Source organism: Canis aureus, chromosome 16, assembly GCF_053574225.1.
Source record: "Canis aureus isolate CA01 chromosome 16, VMU_Caureus_v.1.0, whole genome shotgun sequence".
Taxonomy (NCBI): Eukaryota; Metazoa; Chordata; class Mammalia; order Carnivora; family Canidae; genus Canis; species Canis aureus.
This window is the reverse complement of record NC_135626.1, coordinates 60,352,328-60,371,526: the sequence shown is the minus strand read 5'-3', so window position 1 is coordinate 60,371,526 and position 19,199 is coordinate 60,352,328. Positions and strand designations below refer to the sequence as shown.

General features: G+C 59.6%; 2 protein-coding genes and 1 long non-coding RNA gene across 11 annotated transcripts in view; 1 reads left to right on the top strand and 2 right to left on the bottom strand.

The window, feature by feature from the left end:
- The first annotated feature begins 249 nt into the window (after positions 1 to 249).
- Positions 250 to 5,678, top strand: LOC144287100 (uncharacterized). 2 transcript variants are annotated; one of them, XR_013355002.1, is made up of 3 exons: positions 250 to 1,178; positions 2,328 to 2,478; positions 3,183 to 5,678. It is a non-coding gene; the product is annotated as an uncharacterized LOC144287100 (long non-coding RNA). The 2 variants fall into 2 exon arrangements; XR_013355003.1 differs by lacking the exon at positions 3,183 to 5,678 and adding an exon at positions 2,969 to 3,176.
- C16H17orf99 (chromosome 16 C17orf99 homolog) lies at positions 549 to 10,517 on the bottom strand. 2 transcript variants are annotated; one of them, XM_077854409.1, is made up of 6 exons: positions 10,421 to 10,517; positions 9,999 to 10,031; positions 3,837 to 4,136; positions 2,399 to 2,668; positions 2,136 to 2,232; positions 549 to 1,150 (listed from the first exon to the last, which is right to left on the bottom strand). In XM_077854409.1, the coding sequence occupies exons 1-6, from the start codon at positions 10,455 to 10,457 to the stop codon at positions 1,144 to 1,146; spliced, it is 744 nt and encodes a 247-aa protein (XP_077710535.1). In that variant the 5' UTR covers positions 10,458 to 10,517; the 3' UTR covers positions 549 to 1,143. The 2 variants fall into 2 exon arrangements, with proteins under 2 accessions (XP_077710535.1, XP_077710533.1); XM_077854407.1 differs by lacking the exons at positions 9,999 to 10,031; positions 10,421 to 10,517 and adding an exon at positions 9,687 to 9,985.
- A 1,662-nt stretch (positions 10,518 to 12,179) lies between these two features.
- TMC8 (transmembrane channel like 8) overlaps positions 12,180 to 19,199 on the bottom strand; it is an 11,787-nt gene continuing 4,767 nt past the window's right edge. For all 7 annotated transcript variants that reach the window (XM_077854400.1, XM_077854395.1, XM_077854396.1 and 4 more), the window contains 9 exons: positions 18,799 to 18,969; positions 18,381 to 18,520; positions 16,859 to 16,982; positions 16,485 to 16,582; positions 16,154 to 16,337; positions 15,855 to 15,985; positions 15,606 to 15,764; positions 15,114 to 15,192; positions 12,180 to 14,425 (listed from right to left, as the gene is read on the bottom strand). In XM_077854400.1, the coding sequence (XP_077710526.1) occupies positions 14,198 to 14,425; positions 15,114 to 15,192; positions 15,606 to 15,764; positions 15,855 to 15,985; positions 16,154 to 16,337; positions 16,485 to 16,582; positions 16,859 to 16,982; positions 18,381 to 18,520; positions 18,799 to 18,969 (1,314 nt within the window). In that variant the 3' untranslated portion in view covers positions 12,180 to 14,197. The remainder of the gene's footprint in view (positions 14,426 to 15,113; positions 15,193 to 15,605; positions 15,765 to 15,854; positions 15,986 to 16,153; positions 16,338 to 16,484; positions 16,583 to 16,858; positions 16,983 to 18,380; positions 18,521 to 18,798; positions 18,970 to 19,199) is intronic.

Sequence of the window (19,199 nt, the reverse complement as noted above, 5' to 3'; positions counted from 1 at the left end):
CCCGGGGGCGTGGCCAGCGCGGCCCCAGGGACCGAGGGCAAAGTGCTGCCCGCCGCCAGCGCCGCAGGGAGGCCGAGACGCCCCGACGGCGGGCCCGCGCCCTGGCAGGTGGCAGGTGGCAGGTGGCAGGTGGCAGCGCTGCAGCCCCCCTCGCGGTCGGTCGGGGCCGCGTCCCCCTCCTCCCAGAGCCGAGCCAGGGAGTCCTCAGGAAGAGAGGCGCGCACGGAGGGCCCGCCCCTCTCCCCCACCCACACTTTGCCCCGCCGTCCCTCCTCCTCTCCGGGAAGCCCCCCAGAGGCGTGTCTGGGCCTCAGCTGCCCAGGACCCAGGCTCATGAGCACCCCCTCTTCTCCCCATTCCATCCCAAACCCCAGCCCGCAGCCTGGACACAAGCCCCGACTGGCCTGTCACTCTTGCTTCTCTCTGGCCCAGAGCCTGCAGCAGCATCCAGCCCCCCCTTCCCAAATCTTCCCCACCGCAGGCCCCAAGTATGTACACCCAAGACTTCCATGCCCAAGATGGTGTGGGGACAGAAACAGTTTCCAGGGTGACAGGCAGAGGACAGAGTTTAATCCAATCCTCCCGCAACACACCCACAAATGATTTCAAGCATCTGCACTGCAAAGGCTGAGTGGGGTTAGGGTGGGGGGATCCGGGTCACTGCAGGGAAAAACTACAGACACTTTTTTTGCTACTTGCAGGTAAGATTTCAGAAGGGGATGCTGGCCAGGGAGGGCTTGGGTCCTCCCAGGTGAGCTGGACAGTGAGAGGTGACTAGCTGGGGCCAGAGGACTAGGCCACCTGGAGATGGGACGCCACTCCAGGGAGGAAGGGAGCAGCTGCGGGGAGGTGGGTTGGCACAGCTGGGCCTTTTCACAATGTACCCCACTCTCTCCCCAGACCCGCATGGATGATGACAAGCAACTGAGAGTTGAGCCCCCTCCTTCCTGTGGACCTCTCCTTCCATCACAGCCCACCCCAACCCAAAATCCTCAGACTAGCAGCATGTGTGTTGACGGAAGGACACTAGGCTCCAAGAATCAGAGCTGGCAGGCTTTTCCTTCATTCCAATGGTGGGTCCTTCCGTAGCAGACAAAGACCAGAGCCCTCCTGAGGGGACTTTGCCACGCCTGCCTCTTCTGCTCACAACCTTGATGACAAAGGAGTAAAGATTCCAGGTTAGGCCAACACATCTCTCAAACATCCCCTCCCAAGGCCTCTGGGAATTTTATGGTGCCAAGTGCATCAGTGCCCTGGGCAGCAGAAGGGGTGTGAGGTTTAGTCACCCCACTAAATGAAGGGGGGTGCTGAATCACCAAGAGGACAAGCGATGGCCCTTGATCACATGTCCAGTGAGAGCCTGGTCTCTGTGTCCCATTTTATAGAAGGGAACACAGAATCTCAAAGAGGTGACATGGCTCTCGTAGGAGTCTGGAAAGAATAGACAGGAGGGAGGGACCCTGAGGTGAGATATGGGGAGTACCAAGGACAGACAATGGCCACTGAAAAGTCTGGCCTGGGAGGGAGGAAGGCAATCAGGAGATGGCAGCATTTTGGAGACCCAGGGAGGTGAGAAGTTCACAGGGCACAGGTCACCGCTGCCAAAGACCAGACAGGTGGAGCATACAGGGGCCAATGGGGCTTAGGGATGAATGACACAAAGGCCCTAGTCACTTTACAAGTCAGTGTAGTGATAGCCTTGGCGAGGGGATCCCAGGAGGTCCAGCCCCTGCCTCTTGTCACCAGCTGGGAAGCACCGACCTATGTGGTTGCCATGGAGAGCAGAAGCCCCTGCTTCACCCTGGTCCCCAGGAGACATCATCCCCACTCCTGGCATCCCTCCTCAGAGCCAGCAGGAAGACAGGTCGACGCCCCACCCAGAGGGCAAGTGACCCCATCACGGGGCTGCTGGAAGTGTGGGTCAGGGTCAGACGAAGTCACGGATGTGCAAGCCCTTGGCAGGCACTTGGCACCCAGTAGGCCCTTACAGAACTTTTGCAAGTTACACATGAGCAGTATGGCCCTCTGTCCGCCCTGGTGGCAGCCCCGTCCTACAGACCCACCGCCCGCTGCCTCCAGCCGGGCTCCTGGTGGTCCACACAGACAGGCCTCCACATCCCACACCCAGTTCCTACCTGGTCCACAAGGCTGGGCCCAGCACCCAGGAGGTGACAGCTGCAATGGAGGTGAGGCTGCCAGCCAGCACCAAGACAGGTCCCTGAGGCAGGTATCCTGTGAGGGAGGGGGGTGCTTGAGCTGAGCTCCCTTAGGTGGGGCCAGAGGAGGCATGGTAGCTTCCCAAAGCCCTTCCCTGCTCTTGGCAGCAGCGAGGGGGCCTCTTCCACAGACCTACCCAGAAGTGCCAAGTGCCCGCCTGGAAACCAAGGGGCCCTCTCACCTGGGGGCACCAGCCTGAAGGGGCTGGACTGGACACTGATGTCGTTTGCAGCCTGGCACCGGAGCCAGTTCGATGTTCGGGTAAGTGGAAAGGAGAAGTTGGCAGGCTGCCCATAGGTCGGTCTCTGCTGCCTGTGGACGTACCCGTCCTTCCTGACCAGGCTGTAGGTGATGGGTGGGCTGCCCGAGGACACCTGGCAGGAAATCTCTACCCTGGGGCCCGATCCTCTCTCCAGCAAGACGAAGTTAGCCCGTGGCTGGGCCATAGGCTCTGGTAGGGTGGAAGAGGTTAGCACAGGCATGGCTGGGGGACTTTGACACCCTCTCCCAGCAAATCCCCTTGTTACAAAATGCCCACTGGAGTACTTCCTCCTTCTTGTGTCTGGGCTTCTCCCCTACTTGCAGTGTGTACTACACAAGTTCACGCTGGGTATATTCTGGGTTGTCACACTTGCCAAATAAAAATACCAGATGCCCAGTTAAATTTGAATTTCAGGTAAATAATGAATAATTTTTTTTAGCCTATGTTCCCGGGCAAAGCGTATCGGCAACCCTATTTATATTCTTTCAGCCTTGGCTCTTTTACTGGAACGGTTCCTTCAGATCAAGAACTGTCACTTAGAAGATTCTAGAATTCCCCATGGCCTTCAGCCTAATGCTGTAAATAGCCCTACTGATGAGTAACAACCACCGCCTCTTGTGGCGTATTGACCACCCCCTAGAAGCTTCCACGGAATCCTTCCTACCCTTCTGGGGTTGGTACTATTATTATTTTTGTTTTGCAGATGAAGAAACCAGGCCCACAGAGGTTGAGTGACTTGCTCAGGACCCGTAGCCTGCAAGTGTCGAGACCATAGGGTTCCAAACCCTGGGCTCTCCTTCCAGAGGCTGGCTCCTCTCAGGGGCAGGGCCTGGGGGCAAGGGGGCCAGGGACACACCACTGGCTTGGGCAACACGCCCTAGTCCCCCCTACACACACATACCCCATGCCTTCCACCAGGAAGGACACCTGAATTAAGGTCAGGGTAGAAGTGGGAAGAACATAGGTTTTGGAGCTACACAGAGTGGGGTTTGGAATCAGCCTTTGCCACTGGCCTGGGGCGTCATTCTTAATCACCAGAAGCGTTATATAGGCCGGAACCACAAACCCCACCCTCCAGCTGCTGTGAAGATTCAACTAGATAAAGCACAAAGAATAAGTGCCTATTTTATCAGCGTGAGGCCAGAGCTCCACTGATAGGGCCCCGGCCCTCCCTGGTCACTTCTGCCCCAAAGGCCCCTGCAGGGAGATGATACCCTGAGTCCCAGCCCCGAGCTACCCTGTTCTGGGCGCAGGCCTCAGGGACCCAGAGTGGCCTTGGAGGTGAGCACCTTGTCCCGTCCCCAGCCTCCTGTGTTCTGGCCCAGACCCTGCCCCCACCCCCCAGGTGTGCACTCACTGGCCCACAGCTCCCAGTACATCTGCAGCTTGGTGCTGGCGGAGTGCTCGCCCCGGAGGGAGGCTGCCCGGCAGGAGTAGGTGAGAAGTTCTGGCCTGGACTTGAGGGTGATGTTGATGCTGAAGGAGGCCGGGTCTCCAGTCTTGACCACCTTCTTGGCGACCTCAACGCCCTGGCTCCCCCAGAGGGAGTAGGTGATGGGCGGGGGAGCCCGGGGTGAGTGACACGTTATGACAACCCTGCGGCTGCTGGGGAAAACCTCCCGGACTTTGTAGGCAATGAAGGTCTCAGGGGTGACTTCTGGCAGGTGGGAGGGTCAGGGTCCGAGGGGGGGGAAGAAGGAAACCAACATTGATCACGCTCACGCACCTCAAGAAAATGCCGGTTTTACGGTTCCAAAGAGTTAAAAACAATTATCCCACGACCTGGCAATCCCGCTGCTAGGTATGTACCAAACGAATTGCAAACGGGGACTCTAAGGGACACGCGTGCACACGCAGGTTCGCAGCAGCGCTCTCCGGGACAGCCGGGAGGTGAAGGTGCCCACGTGGCCATCAGTGGATGAACGGACGGGTCAAACGGGGTCTGGGCACACGATGGGACAGTCCTCACCCACGACAGGGAGCGAAGTTCTGACCCACGGGTGAGCCTCACAGACATCCGTGAGTGAGAGAAGTCAGACACGGAGGGAGCGTACCTTCCATTCCATTCGTGTGAAATGTCCAGAATAGGAAAATCCCAAAACGGGAAGCAGATTGCTGGTTGCCAGGGGCTGGGGGACGGGCAGATGGGGGAGTGACTGCTCGTGGGTCGGGGCTTTCCTTTTGGGGTGATGAAAATGTTTGGGAACGAGGTCGGGGGATGGTTGCACAACAGTGCGAATGCACTAAATGCTGCCGAAGCGTCACTTAAAAATGGTTAATTTTGTGTTACGTGATGTCCCCTCAATGTTTAAAAAGAAGGAAGGGAGAAAGAAATAACAAGCCAGCCAGCCAGCCAATCCTCCTGGAAAAAAGTCGACCTCTGGGATTTAGACTTTTTGCCCCAAATATTTGACAACAAAAAGAAAATGAAGTTAGGACATGAGTAGGAAGCACAGAGAAGTTTGGGATGCAGGTCAGCAGAGCTGACACTGAAGTCAACTTCTAGATTCAACAAGGTGGTCAACTGTTAAGTAGCGGGGGACGGGCGTTGGTGTCATTCTTGCACCTCACCTTATCTGCGGCCCCAGGTAGGAGCCCCGACATCTACTGTTTGTTGGCTGGCCCTCTCCGGTGTGCACGGAGTGCCTGTCTGCACCTCTTGTTTCAGACGCCTCCTCCTCCTCCTCCGACTGGAGGAGGGAGGGGAACCTGGGAGGCCAGGGAGCTGGCCAGGTCCCCCCTCTCCATCCTCCCACCCGCGCCGAAAGGGGTCACCGTCTGGTTGAATGGGACAGTCTGAAGGAGGGTGTAGAGGGTATGACCCTGGTCCACAGGGGCGAGCTGAGCCGGAGAGAAAGAGGCCACCTGGGAAAGCAGGATTTCCAGAGAGCGGGGAGGCCCTCGAAGGAGCCTGGACGCTGCCAGCGCCTGGAGGATGCAGGCCCAGACCCACTCTCCAGCTGCACCCTGCGTCCGGCCATCAGGACAGCCTCTCTGCTTGGAAGTGACTTCTCTGCTTTGCAGGCAGATCCTGGGGTCGATCTGATGCAGAAGACACTTCCAAGAGCTTCCTTGCTACTGGGCCTCTTGCTGCCCATACTGAAATCTTCCAGACGGAGGTGAGGAGGACACAAAGCTGCCTCTGGGGGTGGGGGGGCTTGGGAGGGAGGCTGCAGTGTCAGTGGTGCCCGCTCAAGAGAAGTGTGCAGGGGCAGTGCTTGGGGGCTGGGGGGGCGTGTAGAGGAGAGGCTTTACGACATCTAAATGTCTCGTGCCTCGTGCATCACACTTGCCCCGCTGGGCGGGCACACTGGCTCTGGAAACCATGCGGCTGTCAGGAAACTGCTCCTCAGAGCAGAAAACTGGAACTAGATCTGCTTCCTTCAGAGACCTTTCCTAGGAATCCTAAGGTTTCTGACCACTAAGCATATTTCTTTCTAGACCAGTGGTTGTCAGCCAGGGGCAGTTTTGCTTCCAGGGGACCTTTGTGTCTGGAGTCATGTTTGGCTGCCACGAATGGGGGTGGGGGGCTAGGGAGAGGCGCTCCTGGCATCTAGTAGGTGGAGGCCCGGGGTGTCGCTAAAGCATCCAACAATGCACAGGACAGTCCCCATAACGGAGAATCGGCCAGTTCCCATGTCGGTAGTGTTGACATCGAGAAACATCTTGACAACCATCAGCAGCCTTCCAGAATCAGATCTCTAGCCTGGCCCCAGGCTGCACAGACACCAGCAAACATTTTCTCCTCTGTGCCTGTTTCTCAGCTCTGCATGAGAACACTCCTATTTTAGTCCTTTTTTTTTTTTTTTTTTCCAAACAGGCTTTCACGCAAAGTCTTTTGGATTTGAAGTAAGTAACGTTGTATGGAGAGTCCACTGTCGTCTCTGGGGCACCATGGTGCACACTGCCACCAGGAATGTTGGGGGGTGCAACCCAGGGCCAAAGGGCCAGCTCCTCACTGCCCAGATACTCTTGGGGACCCAAATCTCCCTCCAGAGGGGGATTTGGGGGGTTCAGGGGGTTCAGCATGATGACGATTTTCTTTGCTCCCTTCTTGGAGGGAAATGACTAATAAAAGTTAAAAAGGAAAAGCTGGGCTGCCTTTGTTTGCATTTCGAGGCCCAATAATAGAAGCTTGATTTACATAAGTTCACAGACCAGAGTCCCTTCTGACTGCACCAGGCTGTGCGGCAGTCACTTTCTATTCTAACCAGACTGGTGCCTTCTTTTGTTCTTTCGGGTGGGGTCCCTGAGTTTATGCATTTAACCCGCCAGTAATGAGAGGCCTGGCATTCAATTAAAAATTCATCAGGTGCAAAAAAAATTTAAAAAAATATTCATCAGGTGCGTCAGAGCATTGGAACGAAGGGATGGCACGCTCAATGTGATGCAGAGACAGGCCCGCACTCGGACCAGAAGCTGAGCCACGCTGGGCTGGGCTGAGTGGGTGGCCTCAGAACCTCCTTCTGTGGCTAAGGAAAAAAAGGAAGCCCCTTGGGGTGTATGAGGGGACGGCAGAGCTGCAGCACCCAAGGCTCAGAGACCCTTCAGGATCTCCACCCTCCCCTGGTCCAGACTTGTGTCTGCGATAACCGGAGGCTTGGAGATTGGAGTCCCAACCCTAGAGGACCAATTTATTAGACCTAAGGTGGGATGGGGTGAGGGTGGGAGGGGTCCAGGGATCTGATTTTGAACGAGCAGCCCACGTCTTAAGAGTTGAATCGTGTCTTCCCAAAAAGATAGGTTCAAGCCCTAACCCCCGGGTCCTGGGAATGGGGCCTTATTTGGAGATATGGTGTTTACACGCACACGCCAGGGATCCATGGTGGATCAGGGTGGATCAGGGTGGATCAGGGTGGATCAGGGTGGCCCTACTAAGAGGACAGCCAGAGACCCACACACGCCGCGGGAGGCCATGTGCTGACGCAGGCAGAGGTTGGAGGGATGCTGTCACCAGCCTTGAACGCCGAGGACCAGGACCGCCAGGAGCCCCCAGAAGCCAGGAGAGGGGAGGCCTGGGTCGACAGCCCTGCCCACACCTCGTCTCAGACCTCCAGCCTCCAGAACTGGGAGGAAAGAGCTCGTCGTTGTGTTAACCGCCCGCCTGGTGTGTGGCCACGGCTTCCTGCAGCCTCAGGAAGTTACTCTGGCGCACCCCCAAGTGGCTCCTTTGAAGTCATCTGGAACCCGGCTGAGAGATCCCACCAGGTTTTAGGAACACCGGGAGGACATCCCTGAAGTTCCTTTGCTCCGTCTCAGGGGAGTACCACCTAGTTTCGAGTCCGTGCTTCATCCAGATACTCTCTCCCTCTGAACAAGAACACCGCCTGTGCTCAAGGCAGCCCCACAGGACCCCCAGGTCCCCGGCCTGCCCCACCCCCAGGAGGCTCCACAGCACCCCCTCCCCCACGTACCCCACCGCCTCCCAGCCTTCCCGATCCTGGCATCCTCCCACCGAAGCACTCCCACACGTCACCCACGCCTAGGTAACCAGCCTCCCCTCCCCGGGGCATGGCCTATCCTAAGCGGTTGTCTCTGGTGGTGGGGGGCCCCACAGCCTCCACAGCACTGGCCCCGGGGGGACGGTGGGGGGTGGACATCCCCTGAGGGTGTTTCCATCCTTCCTCCCTAAACACCAGCCTCGAACCTCGCATCTTCAGACAAAGTCTCCCCTGCTCCCCTGGGTTACAGGCATTTACTAGTGGAAATGCCCACTAGTCCGTGAAGATTCTCGACCCTGGTTCCCACCACCACCCTCACCACCACCCTGGCCACAATCCTTCAGTTCCTTAACGTCCAGTCTCTTGTGCCCAACTGTCTAGCTGCTGCTATTCTATGGTGAGGCTGTGCTGTATCTGGTCAACCTCTGAGTTGTTTAGGCCAAACCCTTGGGATCAGCTTGCCCTGCTCTTTCCGTCCCATCCCATCCTCCGCTGTACTGCAGAACAGATCTTGGCCACTCCCGTCCCCCCACCCCCACCCCCGCCCCGGGGGGCTCTGGCTGTCACCACATCCCTTCTCTGCATCCTGAGAACAGCTGAGGGCCCCCTGGGATCCCCTTCAGAGACCCAGGGTCCCCATCCCATCTTTTCTCAACACAGTGGCCTAGAAGGGCAAAGGAGACCATGCAAAGCTTCCATGCAAAGCCCGCCCCCTGTGGCCATGCACAGTCCAGGGAGCCCTCCATGCAGAGCCCAGGGAGCCCTCCGTACTCAACCCTGTTCCCCATCTAGCTCTCCCTTCCCTACTGCTCCCTGCACTCAGTCCACACAGGCCACGTCCAGGCTCATCCTGCTCCAGCATCTCCTTCACGTCCCTGCTTGGTGTGTCTCCTTCTCTGTGACAATCTCCCAGTAAATGCTGACCCTCCCCAGCACCCCCTGCCCCCGTGTTCCCTTTCCACTCTTCCCTGCTTGCTTTTCTCTAGGACTTCCTGTGTCCAGCACACTGTAGAAGGGGCTTGTTGTCACCATCCTTTGTCATCGGCACCCCCACCCCCAGCCCCACTGGAATGTAAGTGTAAGGTGGGATCTCTATTTTTTTTTCTTCTGCATCTTGTGGATCCATCTTGAGGCCTAGAACAGTGCCTGGCATCAAAAGGGGGCTCTGAGAGTATCTGCTGAATTGATGAATGCTTTCCCAGCTGGCCTCTCAGGAGGTGAGTTGGCAGGGCTTGCTGGGCTAGAGTCTGAGCAGAAGTCAGGGGCCCAGGGGGCAGACCAGCCGCGGCCAGGTACTTCCCGAAACTGCTGCAACGCTAATGTCTGCTGCCTCGAGCTGCTCTCTTTTTAGCAGAAGCACCAGGACCCGAGTGTTTGTTTTTAAAGCAAATGAGGAAATGGCAATTCTGCTTGTGCCGCATTCAAGCGAGACCCACCCTTCAGTGGAATAGAGACAGATGCCAGCCCCGTGACCTGGGGACCTTGGCGAGGTAATGGAGGAGGCATGTCGGGGAAGGACATCAGCCCTCAGCCTGGTGGACAGCAGGAGGTGACCTTCAGGGTCACAGGGCTAGAAATGGGGGTGGGACCAGGTGTGTCCCCTCCCCCTGGTTCTGTACCACCCCCTGGTGGGCAAGGGCCCTGCGCCCTCTAGCTGCCTCAGAGTGAGTCAGGCTCCCATTTGTGGGACCCCTGGGGGGGGCCTCGACTTCCTCTGGGAAGCCCCCCCCCCCCAGGCCACCAGCCCTCACTGGGGTCACACTCACCTGGTAGAGCTTCTGCTCCAGATCCCGCACCTGGGGTAGAAGGGCTGGGAGGTACCTGCCCAGAATATGCAGTCTGCTCCCCACACCCCCCAGCCCAGCCCAGCCGGAAGCCAGCAGTTTCCTGCCACCTGTCCCCTGGAGGTCCCACACCGGCCTGCTCCCCTCCACGCCCTGCAGGCGGTGAGGCTAATTTCCAGAGTTGCCCAGTTGTCCGCACCAGACACCTGCTCACCATCAGCAGCGCCCCCTCGAGCCATGGCACCCCAGGCTGCCCCCCAGGCCATCCACCAGCTCCCTGGAGTGTGTACTCACCCACCTCCTGCTCCAGGGAGAAGCTGCAGGTGGCTGGAAGAGGGGAGGGTGTGAGGGCAGTAAGTAGAGAGCCTGGGCTGGAGGGGGGCAGAGACCACCCAGAGAGCCTCCTGCCAAGGCCAGAAGGGACGCCCAGGACCCAACAGACGTCTTCACTCCCAGAAGCTCTCTTGAGGTCACTGCGTTTAGTATCATCAGCCGTTTTGTAGATGAGTCAACAGTGGGCCCAGTGCAGTGAACCGATCAGTAAGGGGCTGGTCTGAGACTCAAGCCCACACCTCTCCCTCTGTCCTCGTGCTTCCAGAAGTGTCTGTGCCTCCAGGTCCCTCCCCTGTGCTCATGGGCATCCCTGCATCCTCAGCCTGCTTCCCCAAGGCCCTGGCAATCTCTCCTGCCCCCGACTGATGTCCCCATTGGCTCACCCAGCAGGGCCAAGCAGAGCAGCAGAAGGAGCCTCATGCCTCTTCTGGTATAAGGACCCTCTGCTCAGGCTAGCAAGAGCTCGCTCAGTGGGGCCACCCCACTCTGGGGCCCCTGGGATGCTCCTAGGGTGGGTGCCTGCAGCAGGGAGATAACTGGAGGCCCCAGCACCCGTGGCCTCAGGAGCCAGAGCTGGGCCCCCACGCCCCTGGGAGGGATGAGGAGGCCCCTTGGCCTTGGAGCCGAATCAGGGCTAATACTCAGCCACCACCGCTGAGCTGTAGGGGCCTGGGCTTGTTTGGTGGATAGATGTCTATGTCCCAACCCCTGGAATATGTATGTTACCTGGCAAGGGGGTATTAAGATTGCTAATCTTCTGATCTTGAGATAGCATCAGTATCCTGGATTATCAGGATGGGGCTGTTATCAGGAAGATCCTTTCCAATGCCACCCCCCCGGGGGGCGGGGTGGAGTCTGACACATGGGCAGGAGAACTGGTGGGCCAGACCCGTTAGAGAAGCAGGCCGGAGAGGCCACCGCTGCCCATCTCACACTGGCTCATTAGCGACCACCTATTGGGCACCTGCTAGGTGGGCTGGGCTGACACCGGGCTCAGCCCCCAAATTAAAGTTCAGACGGATGAGGCCCCTGGTCCAGGAGCATGATACAGTGTGGTAGCTCAGACTATGGAGGGGCCCTTCCTCATGCCCATGGATGGTGGTCATTCCCTGGGATCTGGAGCCAATGCCAGCTAGACCAGGAGGCCAAACCACATCTCATAGGGTGGCATGACCTTTTCAGCAGCCTGCAGCAGAGCTCACTGGATCTGGGGAGCAGGGTGGGGTGAGCCAGGAAACCCCAGGTGGACCCCTCAGGGCTGGGGACTCAGGGCAACCTGGAGCAGGGGAGGGGTGGGCCAGAACACAGCCAGCACCAAAACAGACCCTGGCACCTCCCTGCCCCAGGCTGCTGTGCTCCTTCCAAGCCAAGCCTGGAGCTGCTGGACAGGTTCATTTAGTTTGTGCAGGAAACGCCCATTTGGCTGCCTTCCCTTCCATTTGCTTTTTTTTTTTTTTTTTAATATATTATTTATTTATTTATTCATGAGAGAGAGAGGCAGAGACACAGGCAGAGGAAGAAGCAGGCTCCATGCAGGGAGCCCAACATGGGACTCGATCCCGGGACTCCAGGATCACACTTTGGGCCAAAGGCAGGTGCTAAACCGCTGAGCCACCCAGGGATCCCCTCTCTCACTTTTGTAGCCAAATTCCCCTCCAAAAAGTCTATCCTCACTCTGCTGAGGTGGTTGGGGTAAGGACTTAAAGGAATTGATGGTTGAAGAGAGACAGAGGGATCCTCTAGGCCGCTGCCAGTCTGTCTCCCAAAACTTGTGTTTTTGCCTCCATGTTCTGCTCAGGGGATGGGTTTGAGCTCAGGCAGCTCACGAGAAGCCTCCTCCTTCCATCGGTGAATTTGGGGAGCAGGTCAGAGGAGAGCGTGTGGGCGGACTCGAGAGACCTTTCCCCTCGACTTTGGTGGGTTAGGGCATGTTTCCTGCCCCAGCCGGGAGCCCTCGCCAGCAGCCACCCGTGTGCCATCAGACTGGAGGTGTTTGCAGAGGAGGCTGGTTCTCTGGGCTGTGCTGTCCCTTCTCTCCGGGGCCTGCATGTGGGCCAGGACTCATTAGGACCCAGGTCACCTCGATTGTGTGGAGCCGGGGCTACAATAATAAACCTCAGTAACTCAAGGCACACATCAGGATGCTTGATAAGTCATTGCTCATTTAATTCTCACAGCCACTCAGAGGACGGTGGTCTCAGCCCCATGTTTCAGCCGAGCAAACAGGCCCAGTTTGATTTCCCCAGGTCTCCCCACGCTTGTCATCTCGCTGGTGTTGCACTTGGCTGGGTCTCAGTGAACATCTGCTGAAGGCATGAGAAAGTGATGAGACAAGGACCCCGGTGTTCCAGCCTCCTAGCACTTGGGCACCAGCAGCATCACCCCTGGGGACTCATCACAAGACAGCGCTGGGCCTTATCCTTAGAGTTTCTGTTTCTGTTTCGTGGAGCCTGAGAATCTGCATTTCCACCAAGCTCGGGGGGGTGGGGTGGGGGGGTAGCTGCAGCTACTGCTGCAGGTCGGGGCCACGCTCTGGCCCAAAGCTGCTTGTTCACAACATGTGTCACTTTCACCTGGGACAGGCCGGTGGCCCTCTGCCCATGGAGCACACAGCACTGTGTGTTTCCCCGAACAAGGCTCTGCACTTGTTGACAGACTGATGGGTCATGTGACACTGAGAGAACAGTAACAGGAGGAGCTGAACCAGCCAAGCCTTCAGAGCCCACATGAAGGCCTGGGCCTGAGGGCACCAGGCCAGAGCTGCGCCCAGGCTGGACACCCTGCCAGGTGCCGGGCCCCTGGTGGAAATAGAGGCTTGCCAAGCATGTCGTGGGCTTTCTCCTGATCCGCCCTCCTGACAGTTGTTTTCTTTTTTTTTTAAGAATTTATTTAAAAAAGAGAGAGAGAGAGAGAGCATGAGCAGGGGGAGGGGCAGAGGGAGAGGGAGGAGCAGACTCCCTGCTGAGCAGGGAGTCCGCATGCAGAGCTTCATCCCAGGACCCTGAGCCAAAGGCAGATGCTTCACGGACCGACGGAGCCACCTGGGCGCCCCCCAACAGCTCCTTAGGCCAGCATCCTCAACCCTGGCTGCTGGAGAGAGTCACCTGGCAGCTTTAGAAAAAGTCCCAATGCCTGGCTGCTGGCTGCACCTGGGCCGACCACATCAGCAGCCCTGGCACAGGGCCAGTCCCCTCAGGCTGAGAGCCACGGATTGCGAGCCACTGGAGAGGCAGGGGCGGTGGGAGACCCCGGGCTGCATCCCTGCCCTGCCTTCACGGCCCAGGCGAATGCCTCCTGTGTGTCTCACGGCACAGGTCTGTACACGCCTAGCACCCTCCTCTTCTTCACCACTCTTAAGCCACAGCTACGGTGGGGGAGGCAGTGAGAAGGGGCACAGAGGAGGGTTAGCAACAGGTCTGCAGAAGGTGTGGCCAAGGGGCCCCTGTTCCGGGGTCCTGAAGAGGCCTACTTTTTTTTTTTTTTTAATTTATTCATTCAGAGAGAGAGAGAGAGACTGAGAGGCAGAGACACAGGCAGAGGGAGAAGCGGGCTCCATACAGGGAGCCCGACGTGGGACTCAATCCTGGGTCTCCAGGATCAGACCCCGGGCTGCAGGCGGCGCCAAACCGCTGCGCCACCGGGGGTGCCCGAGGCCTACTTTGTTGATGTGGGGTCCTGGGTTAGAACGGACTATGAGGAACCCTGCCAGGGAGAGGCTGGCCATGAACTCTCTGTTCCTCAGACTCCAGTAGGCCCTGGAACCCCCCCGCGCCCCCCCACCCCACCCCCATCAGGCTCAGGAATGCAGGTGCTGGTGCAGGTGTGGCTCCGGAGCTGGGGCTGTGGGGGCCCATGTGCACTCAGAACCAGCAGGCCCTTGGTGCGGCCAGGTCTTGCCCCAGTGGGAGCACTTCTGAGCCCCCCCATGGATGTGTATTTAAACTGCATTCCTGGCTTACTGCCCTAACGTCACATTCACCAAAATTAGAGAGTCTACAGGACTGAGGTAAAAACACAAACACAACTTCCCGTATTTTCTTCCTGCTGCCCCTGGGCTCTGCCTCCAGCACCAGGGCGCAGGGGCTGGGGCCCAGGGGCACTCTGGTTGTGGGGACCTAGGTCAGGCCCTGGGGAGGCTCTGGCGGACGCAGGAGTGGGTGCTACAGCTCCGCGCCGCTGGAGAAGCGGAATCTAGAGACGGAGTCCTCGAGGCAAGGTCCCGGCCTGGGGGCCCTGGGGCCTGGGGAGCCCGGGCACGGAAACCCCGGGCAGAAGGACCGCGGGCGCGAAGCTCGGGAGTGGGGGGACTCGGGCCCCACAGGGACGCCGGAGCCCTCGGGCAGCAGCCGCGACAGGTCCTCCACCAGGTGCCACTTCTCCTGGACTTGCTGTGGGGGAGGGGGGAGGGGGTGGGGACAAGCGGCGGTTAGGAGCGACGCCCCGCCCCGCCCCGCCCGCGCCCCCAAGCGGAGACCACGCCCCTGCCCCAAGAGTCCCGCCCCCAGAAGAGGCCCCGCCCCGACCGACCTGAGACCACGCCCCCTCCGGGGTCCGCCCGTGAAGTCAGAGACCACGCCCCTCCACCAGAGTTCCGCCCCCAGGAAAGGCCCCGCCCCCCGCCCCTCCCGCCCCGAGACCTCACCCCCTCCAGGGGTCCCGCCTCAGCTAAGCCAGAGACCACGCCCCTCCGCCAAAGAGCCCCGCCCCCAGAAGAGGCCACGCCCCTTCCGGGTCCCGCCCCGTCCGACCTGAGACCACGCCCCCTCCAGGACCCCGCCCCAGCGGTCAGAGACCACGCCCCTCCGCCAGAGTCCCGCCCCCAGAAGAGGCCACGCCCCTTCCGGGTCCCGCCCCGCCCGACCTGAGACCTCGCCCCACTAGGGCGCTGCTCACGCCCGCCACCTAGAGCCGGAGTTCAAAGGTCAGCTCTGCTGCTAGTGGATGCCGGGTGATGATACTGCCGCGGCATCCTATCAGACCCGTGTCCCCAAGCCAAAGGCCATATTCCTGTCATGGGGCTCCCGGCCACACTCCGGGGCCACGTCTGGCCCCTCCCCAAGCCCAGCGGGCACTCACCCACACCAGCTGCTTTCGGAGCCCCCGGATGGCCCTGGCATTGGCCTGGGACTGGGAGACGCAAATGGTCAGGACAAGGCTTTGGACAGACAGGGGTCCGAGGTCAGTCATCCCTGGATGGAAGGTGTCTCCCCTACTTTCTCTCCCCACCTCGGTGTCTTAAAAATGCCTCCTGGGGTTCTTTTCTCTGCAGACCCCTTTACCTCCCTCTCCTTCCTCCCGCAGAGCCCCTCTGCTCTACAGGGCAGGGTTTCAGCGGGTCTGCAGGAGGCACTGGGCTTCCCCTGTGGTCACACAGGTGCCTGCTTTACAGGTGACATACCCAGGGCTCCCTGCCTTTGTGCCCATGCTCCGTCCTCTGGGACCCTGCCTCCCTGGCTCTGCTTGTCTGGCTCCCAGAGCCCAGGAGAGTGCCTGGGGTGGGGGGACCATGGAAGGAAGGACCCCCTCCCCGGGGTGCCCTCCCATGACCCCTGCTGCCCCAAGAAGCACCTGAGCAGGACGAGAAGGGGGAAGCTGAAGGCGTGGGAACCGATGTAGTGGAGGATGCGCTGGCCAGAGGGCGGGAGCCGGAGGGCCACCAGCTCTGGGACCACCTGCCAGGGGGCCGAGTAGTTGGAGAAAAGGCCACAGTCCCAGGAGGAGTGGATGCTGGGGAGAGACAGCCAGGGAAGGGCTGGTGTCAGGGCCCCAGGTGACAGCTGCCTGCCCCCCGGCCACCAGTGCCTCTGCGGCCCTCACCTGCTGACCACGTAGCCCAGGGGCATGACGGCCAGGAGCAGACCCAGGATGAGCACCAGCTGGAAGAAGAAGGTGGAGCTGGAGGCGCGGAATCGCCGAGGAGATGCCTTGGAGTTCCTCATGAGGGTGTACTGGGGGCAAGTAGTAGCACACGGGGGCCGTGAGCCAGTCCCCAGGTGCCGGGGAGCCTGAGGCCCAGGGAGGTGACGCTGAGGGGGCGGGCAGAAGCAGGACGGGATCGTGGGCCCCAGGCCCCCCCACCTGCACCCCCTGCCCCCTCCCAGCCCAGGAGGCCTCACCTTCTTGATGTAGAAGGTGAGGAAGATAAAGACGCTGTTGAGCAGAGGCAGCAGGGGACAGTAGAAGAGGCCCATCCAGGTGACTGTCTGCCCCGCCACGATGTCCAGGACATTCTTGGGCACCAGGAATTCTTCTCGGTCCAGCCAGGTCCAGAAGCTGCCCGTGAACCGCTCCACCAGCAGCCTGGGGGAGGGGAGTGTCCAGGTACCCCCATCAGTCATGACCACGTCGTTCACATGGAGACGCGTGTGCCGGGCTGCCCACCCTTGGCTGTGGCCAGCGGCCACCCCCGGACAGGCCCCGTTCTCCCGCGATGTCCCCGTGCCTCACCTCCTAGGCAGGCTGACGCAGAAGGCAAAGGCCACGGTGAGGAGGAAGTTGAAGATGCTCAGCTTGTATAGCTCTTCCCCGACTGCGTTTTCCCAGCACTGGAGCAGAGGGGGACTGGTCATCCCCGGTCCCCGGCTGCCCCTCACTCCCCCCCACCCCCCCACCGGGGGCCTCTAGGGTCTAGGAGCCTTGCCCGGAGTCCCATCTGATTGCTAAGTTAGCACCTGGGCCTCCAGCGTAAGATCTGAGCAGGGAAACGCCCCAGGCAGTGCACAGTGAGCCGGGAATGGTGCCCCTGGTGGTGTGCGGCCCTCCAGCAAAGGTGAGACTGGAGAGGGACAGGAGGGACAGGCTTTGATGGAGCCACCAGTCACCTCGTAATCACAGGCGTTGTAGCCGTAGGCCGCACAGCTCGTCTTGTTTCTGCCGATACACAGCACGGTCTGGCCCAGAGAGAAGGAGAATATTCCCAGGCTGGCCAGCTTCAGGACAACGCACCTGGGGCGGGGTGAGGGCGGGGAGTGGGGCTGTGTCAGGGGGAGGGGCTCAGGTGCCACGCTCGGTCCACCCGGGTTACAGGGGTGGCTGGTCTCTGAGATGGTGTCTCTTCTGGGTCCAACCCCCTCTAAATCCAGAGCCCAGCCTCCTTCCAACCTGCTCCGTCCCTGGCAATGTTTCCCAAAGCGTGTTCCCTAGAGTCTTGGTCTCTAGATGATTCCTGAGAGAAGGGTTCTATTTTTAAATCAGTTTGGAGAACACTGTGGGGCCCAGCTGCCCCCTCAGCCCCCCACTGCCCGCCACACTCAGTTTGGCTGTTTGCAGGCGTATATGGGCCTTCCATTGTCTCACAGCAGGGTTGGTCTTCCTCCTGCCTGTCAATCCCCTAGCCCGTCTTACACCGTTTCATACGTCCTGATCCCATGCATCCCCCTCCTGCATAATGCAGCACCAGATCGCAGAGGTAGGATGGTGTACCCCCAAACCAGCACACGCACATTATGCCCAAGCATGGACTTTTAGCGTTGACAGGCACAGAAGTCTCCTGCTGTTGAGGAAGGCTGGGAGGCAGGGTGAGTAGGGGCTGATTTTTTTTTTTTAAATTAATCCTTCATCCTTTTGAGCATTTTGAACTTTCTACCATGTGCATGTGCTACTACTTATTCCAAAAATAAAGTTTCAGACCACAGTCAACCTTGGAGGAAAGCTGAATGGGTTGCATCTGCACCGGGGGAAGCAGAAGGGAAAGCAGACAGAGCTAAGAGTGGGGGGCGGGGGGCTGTGGTGACGGGACAGGTAGCAGACAGAAAAGTGGAGCTGGAGCTCATGGTAGGGAGCTGCTGCTCAAGAGGGGCTTCAGGTCCAAGGCAGGATCCTGGTCCTGAGAGGGGGCACAGAGCAGAGCATGGGGGTGGAGGAGGGCTTGCCCGTGAACCTGCACCCAGCAGGGGACGGTGAGCTTGCCGTCTGCGGAGGCACTTGACCTCTGCGAGCCTCAGTTTCTTCATCTGTCAAATGGGGCTGAGGAAGGTCCCCACTTTTGCAGATCACGTGAAGGTTGTCAAGGTAAGGGGTGTAAACCCTGGGGGCGTGTGAGAGCTGTGTGCATCCCGAGTGTGTAGAGCTGGCTCCCAGGCCCTTCTGGCTGTTTTGTCCCTGGCCCCTCTGAATGGCTGGTGCATGGTACAGGCTGCTGGCTTGCTTTGGACAGAAGGGACCAGAAAACCTTAGAGGGAGGTTCCCAAGACTGTGTTGTCTGGAAGTTCCTGCATGCTCAGGCCCTCTGGTGCCAGGCGGTCAGATGGCCAGCAGGACACAGCACCCTCATGTGCCCCCGGTCCTTCTGAACTTGACCCTGCCCACGGGGGCCCACCTGTCACCCCCAGGGGCGGCACTCACCAGAGGAGGGCGAGGTTGATCTCAGTACTGGGGGGGTAGTTCTCCAGCTGGATGAGGAAAACAAATAGCAGGGGCCCCAAAAAGTTGACCAGGGCGATGACCCCAGGGGGCAGGTACTGCAGCAGCACAAACAGTGAGTCCTGCAGGAAAGAGCAGGTAGGGAGTGCCCATGGACTGGGGGGGCCCGGCAGCTTCCCCACACCCTACAGCCCCCTCAAGTGCCACTCTGGTGCAGGCCCGGCCTCCAGAAGCCCTTGGACTATTCCGGGTGGCAGCTCGGCTCTTGGGTACCACGGGCAGAGGCGGTGTCAACCTCCCTGTGCGTCTCGGCTTGCTCATCTGCCAGGTGGGACCATCCCGTCTCCTCCCACCAAAGCTGTGGGCAGGACTGAATGGGTGCACATCAGTCGCCTGGCACCTCTTTGTTGTCCTGCGAGTACTTGGTGGCCCAGAAGATCACGCTGATGGCCCCAACCACCAGGAGCCCGATGAGGACGTTGACCCGCAGGTAGGTAAGCAGGTGGCAGATCCTCTGGGTCCGGGTCTGCTGCTGCACCTGCAGGAACCGACGCCCTTCCTCCAGCTCCACCTGTCGTGGGGGCGGGGACACAGACCGTCAGGCCCCCCGCGGGCAGGGCGCTGTGTGGAGGGAGAAGGTGCCCATCGGGTCCAGGTCAGCGATCGTGGGGGGATCCAGGCAGGGCTGGCGAGTCGCTGGGGCAGGGGCGGCGAGGGATGGAGGCGGCTTTCATGTGGACCGCCCTCCCTGCTCTGTGTGCGTGTGCTCACGCCCGAGCACTGGCAGAGCCGCCCTTTGGC

Coding starts and splice junctions, on each gene's coding strand:
- C16H17orf99 (XM_077854407.1), bottom strand. CDS start 9,921: ATGGTGAGCAGGTGTCTGGTGCGGACAACTGGGCAACTCTGGAAATTA. Junction 4,137..9,686: donor TGGAGCAGAAGCTCTACCAG/GTGAGTGTGACC, acceptor CCCACCTGCCAG/AAGTCACCCCTGAGACCTTC. Junction 2,233..2,398: donor CTTCAGGCTGGTGCCCCCAG/GTGAGAGGGCCC, acceptor CCTCCCTCACAG/GATACCTGCCTCAGGGACCT.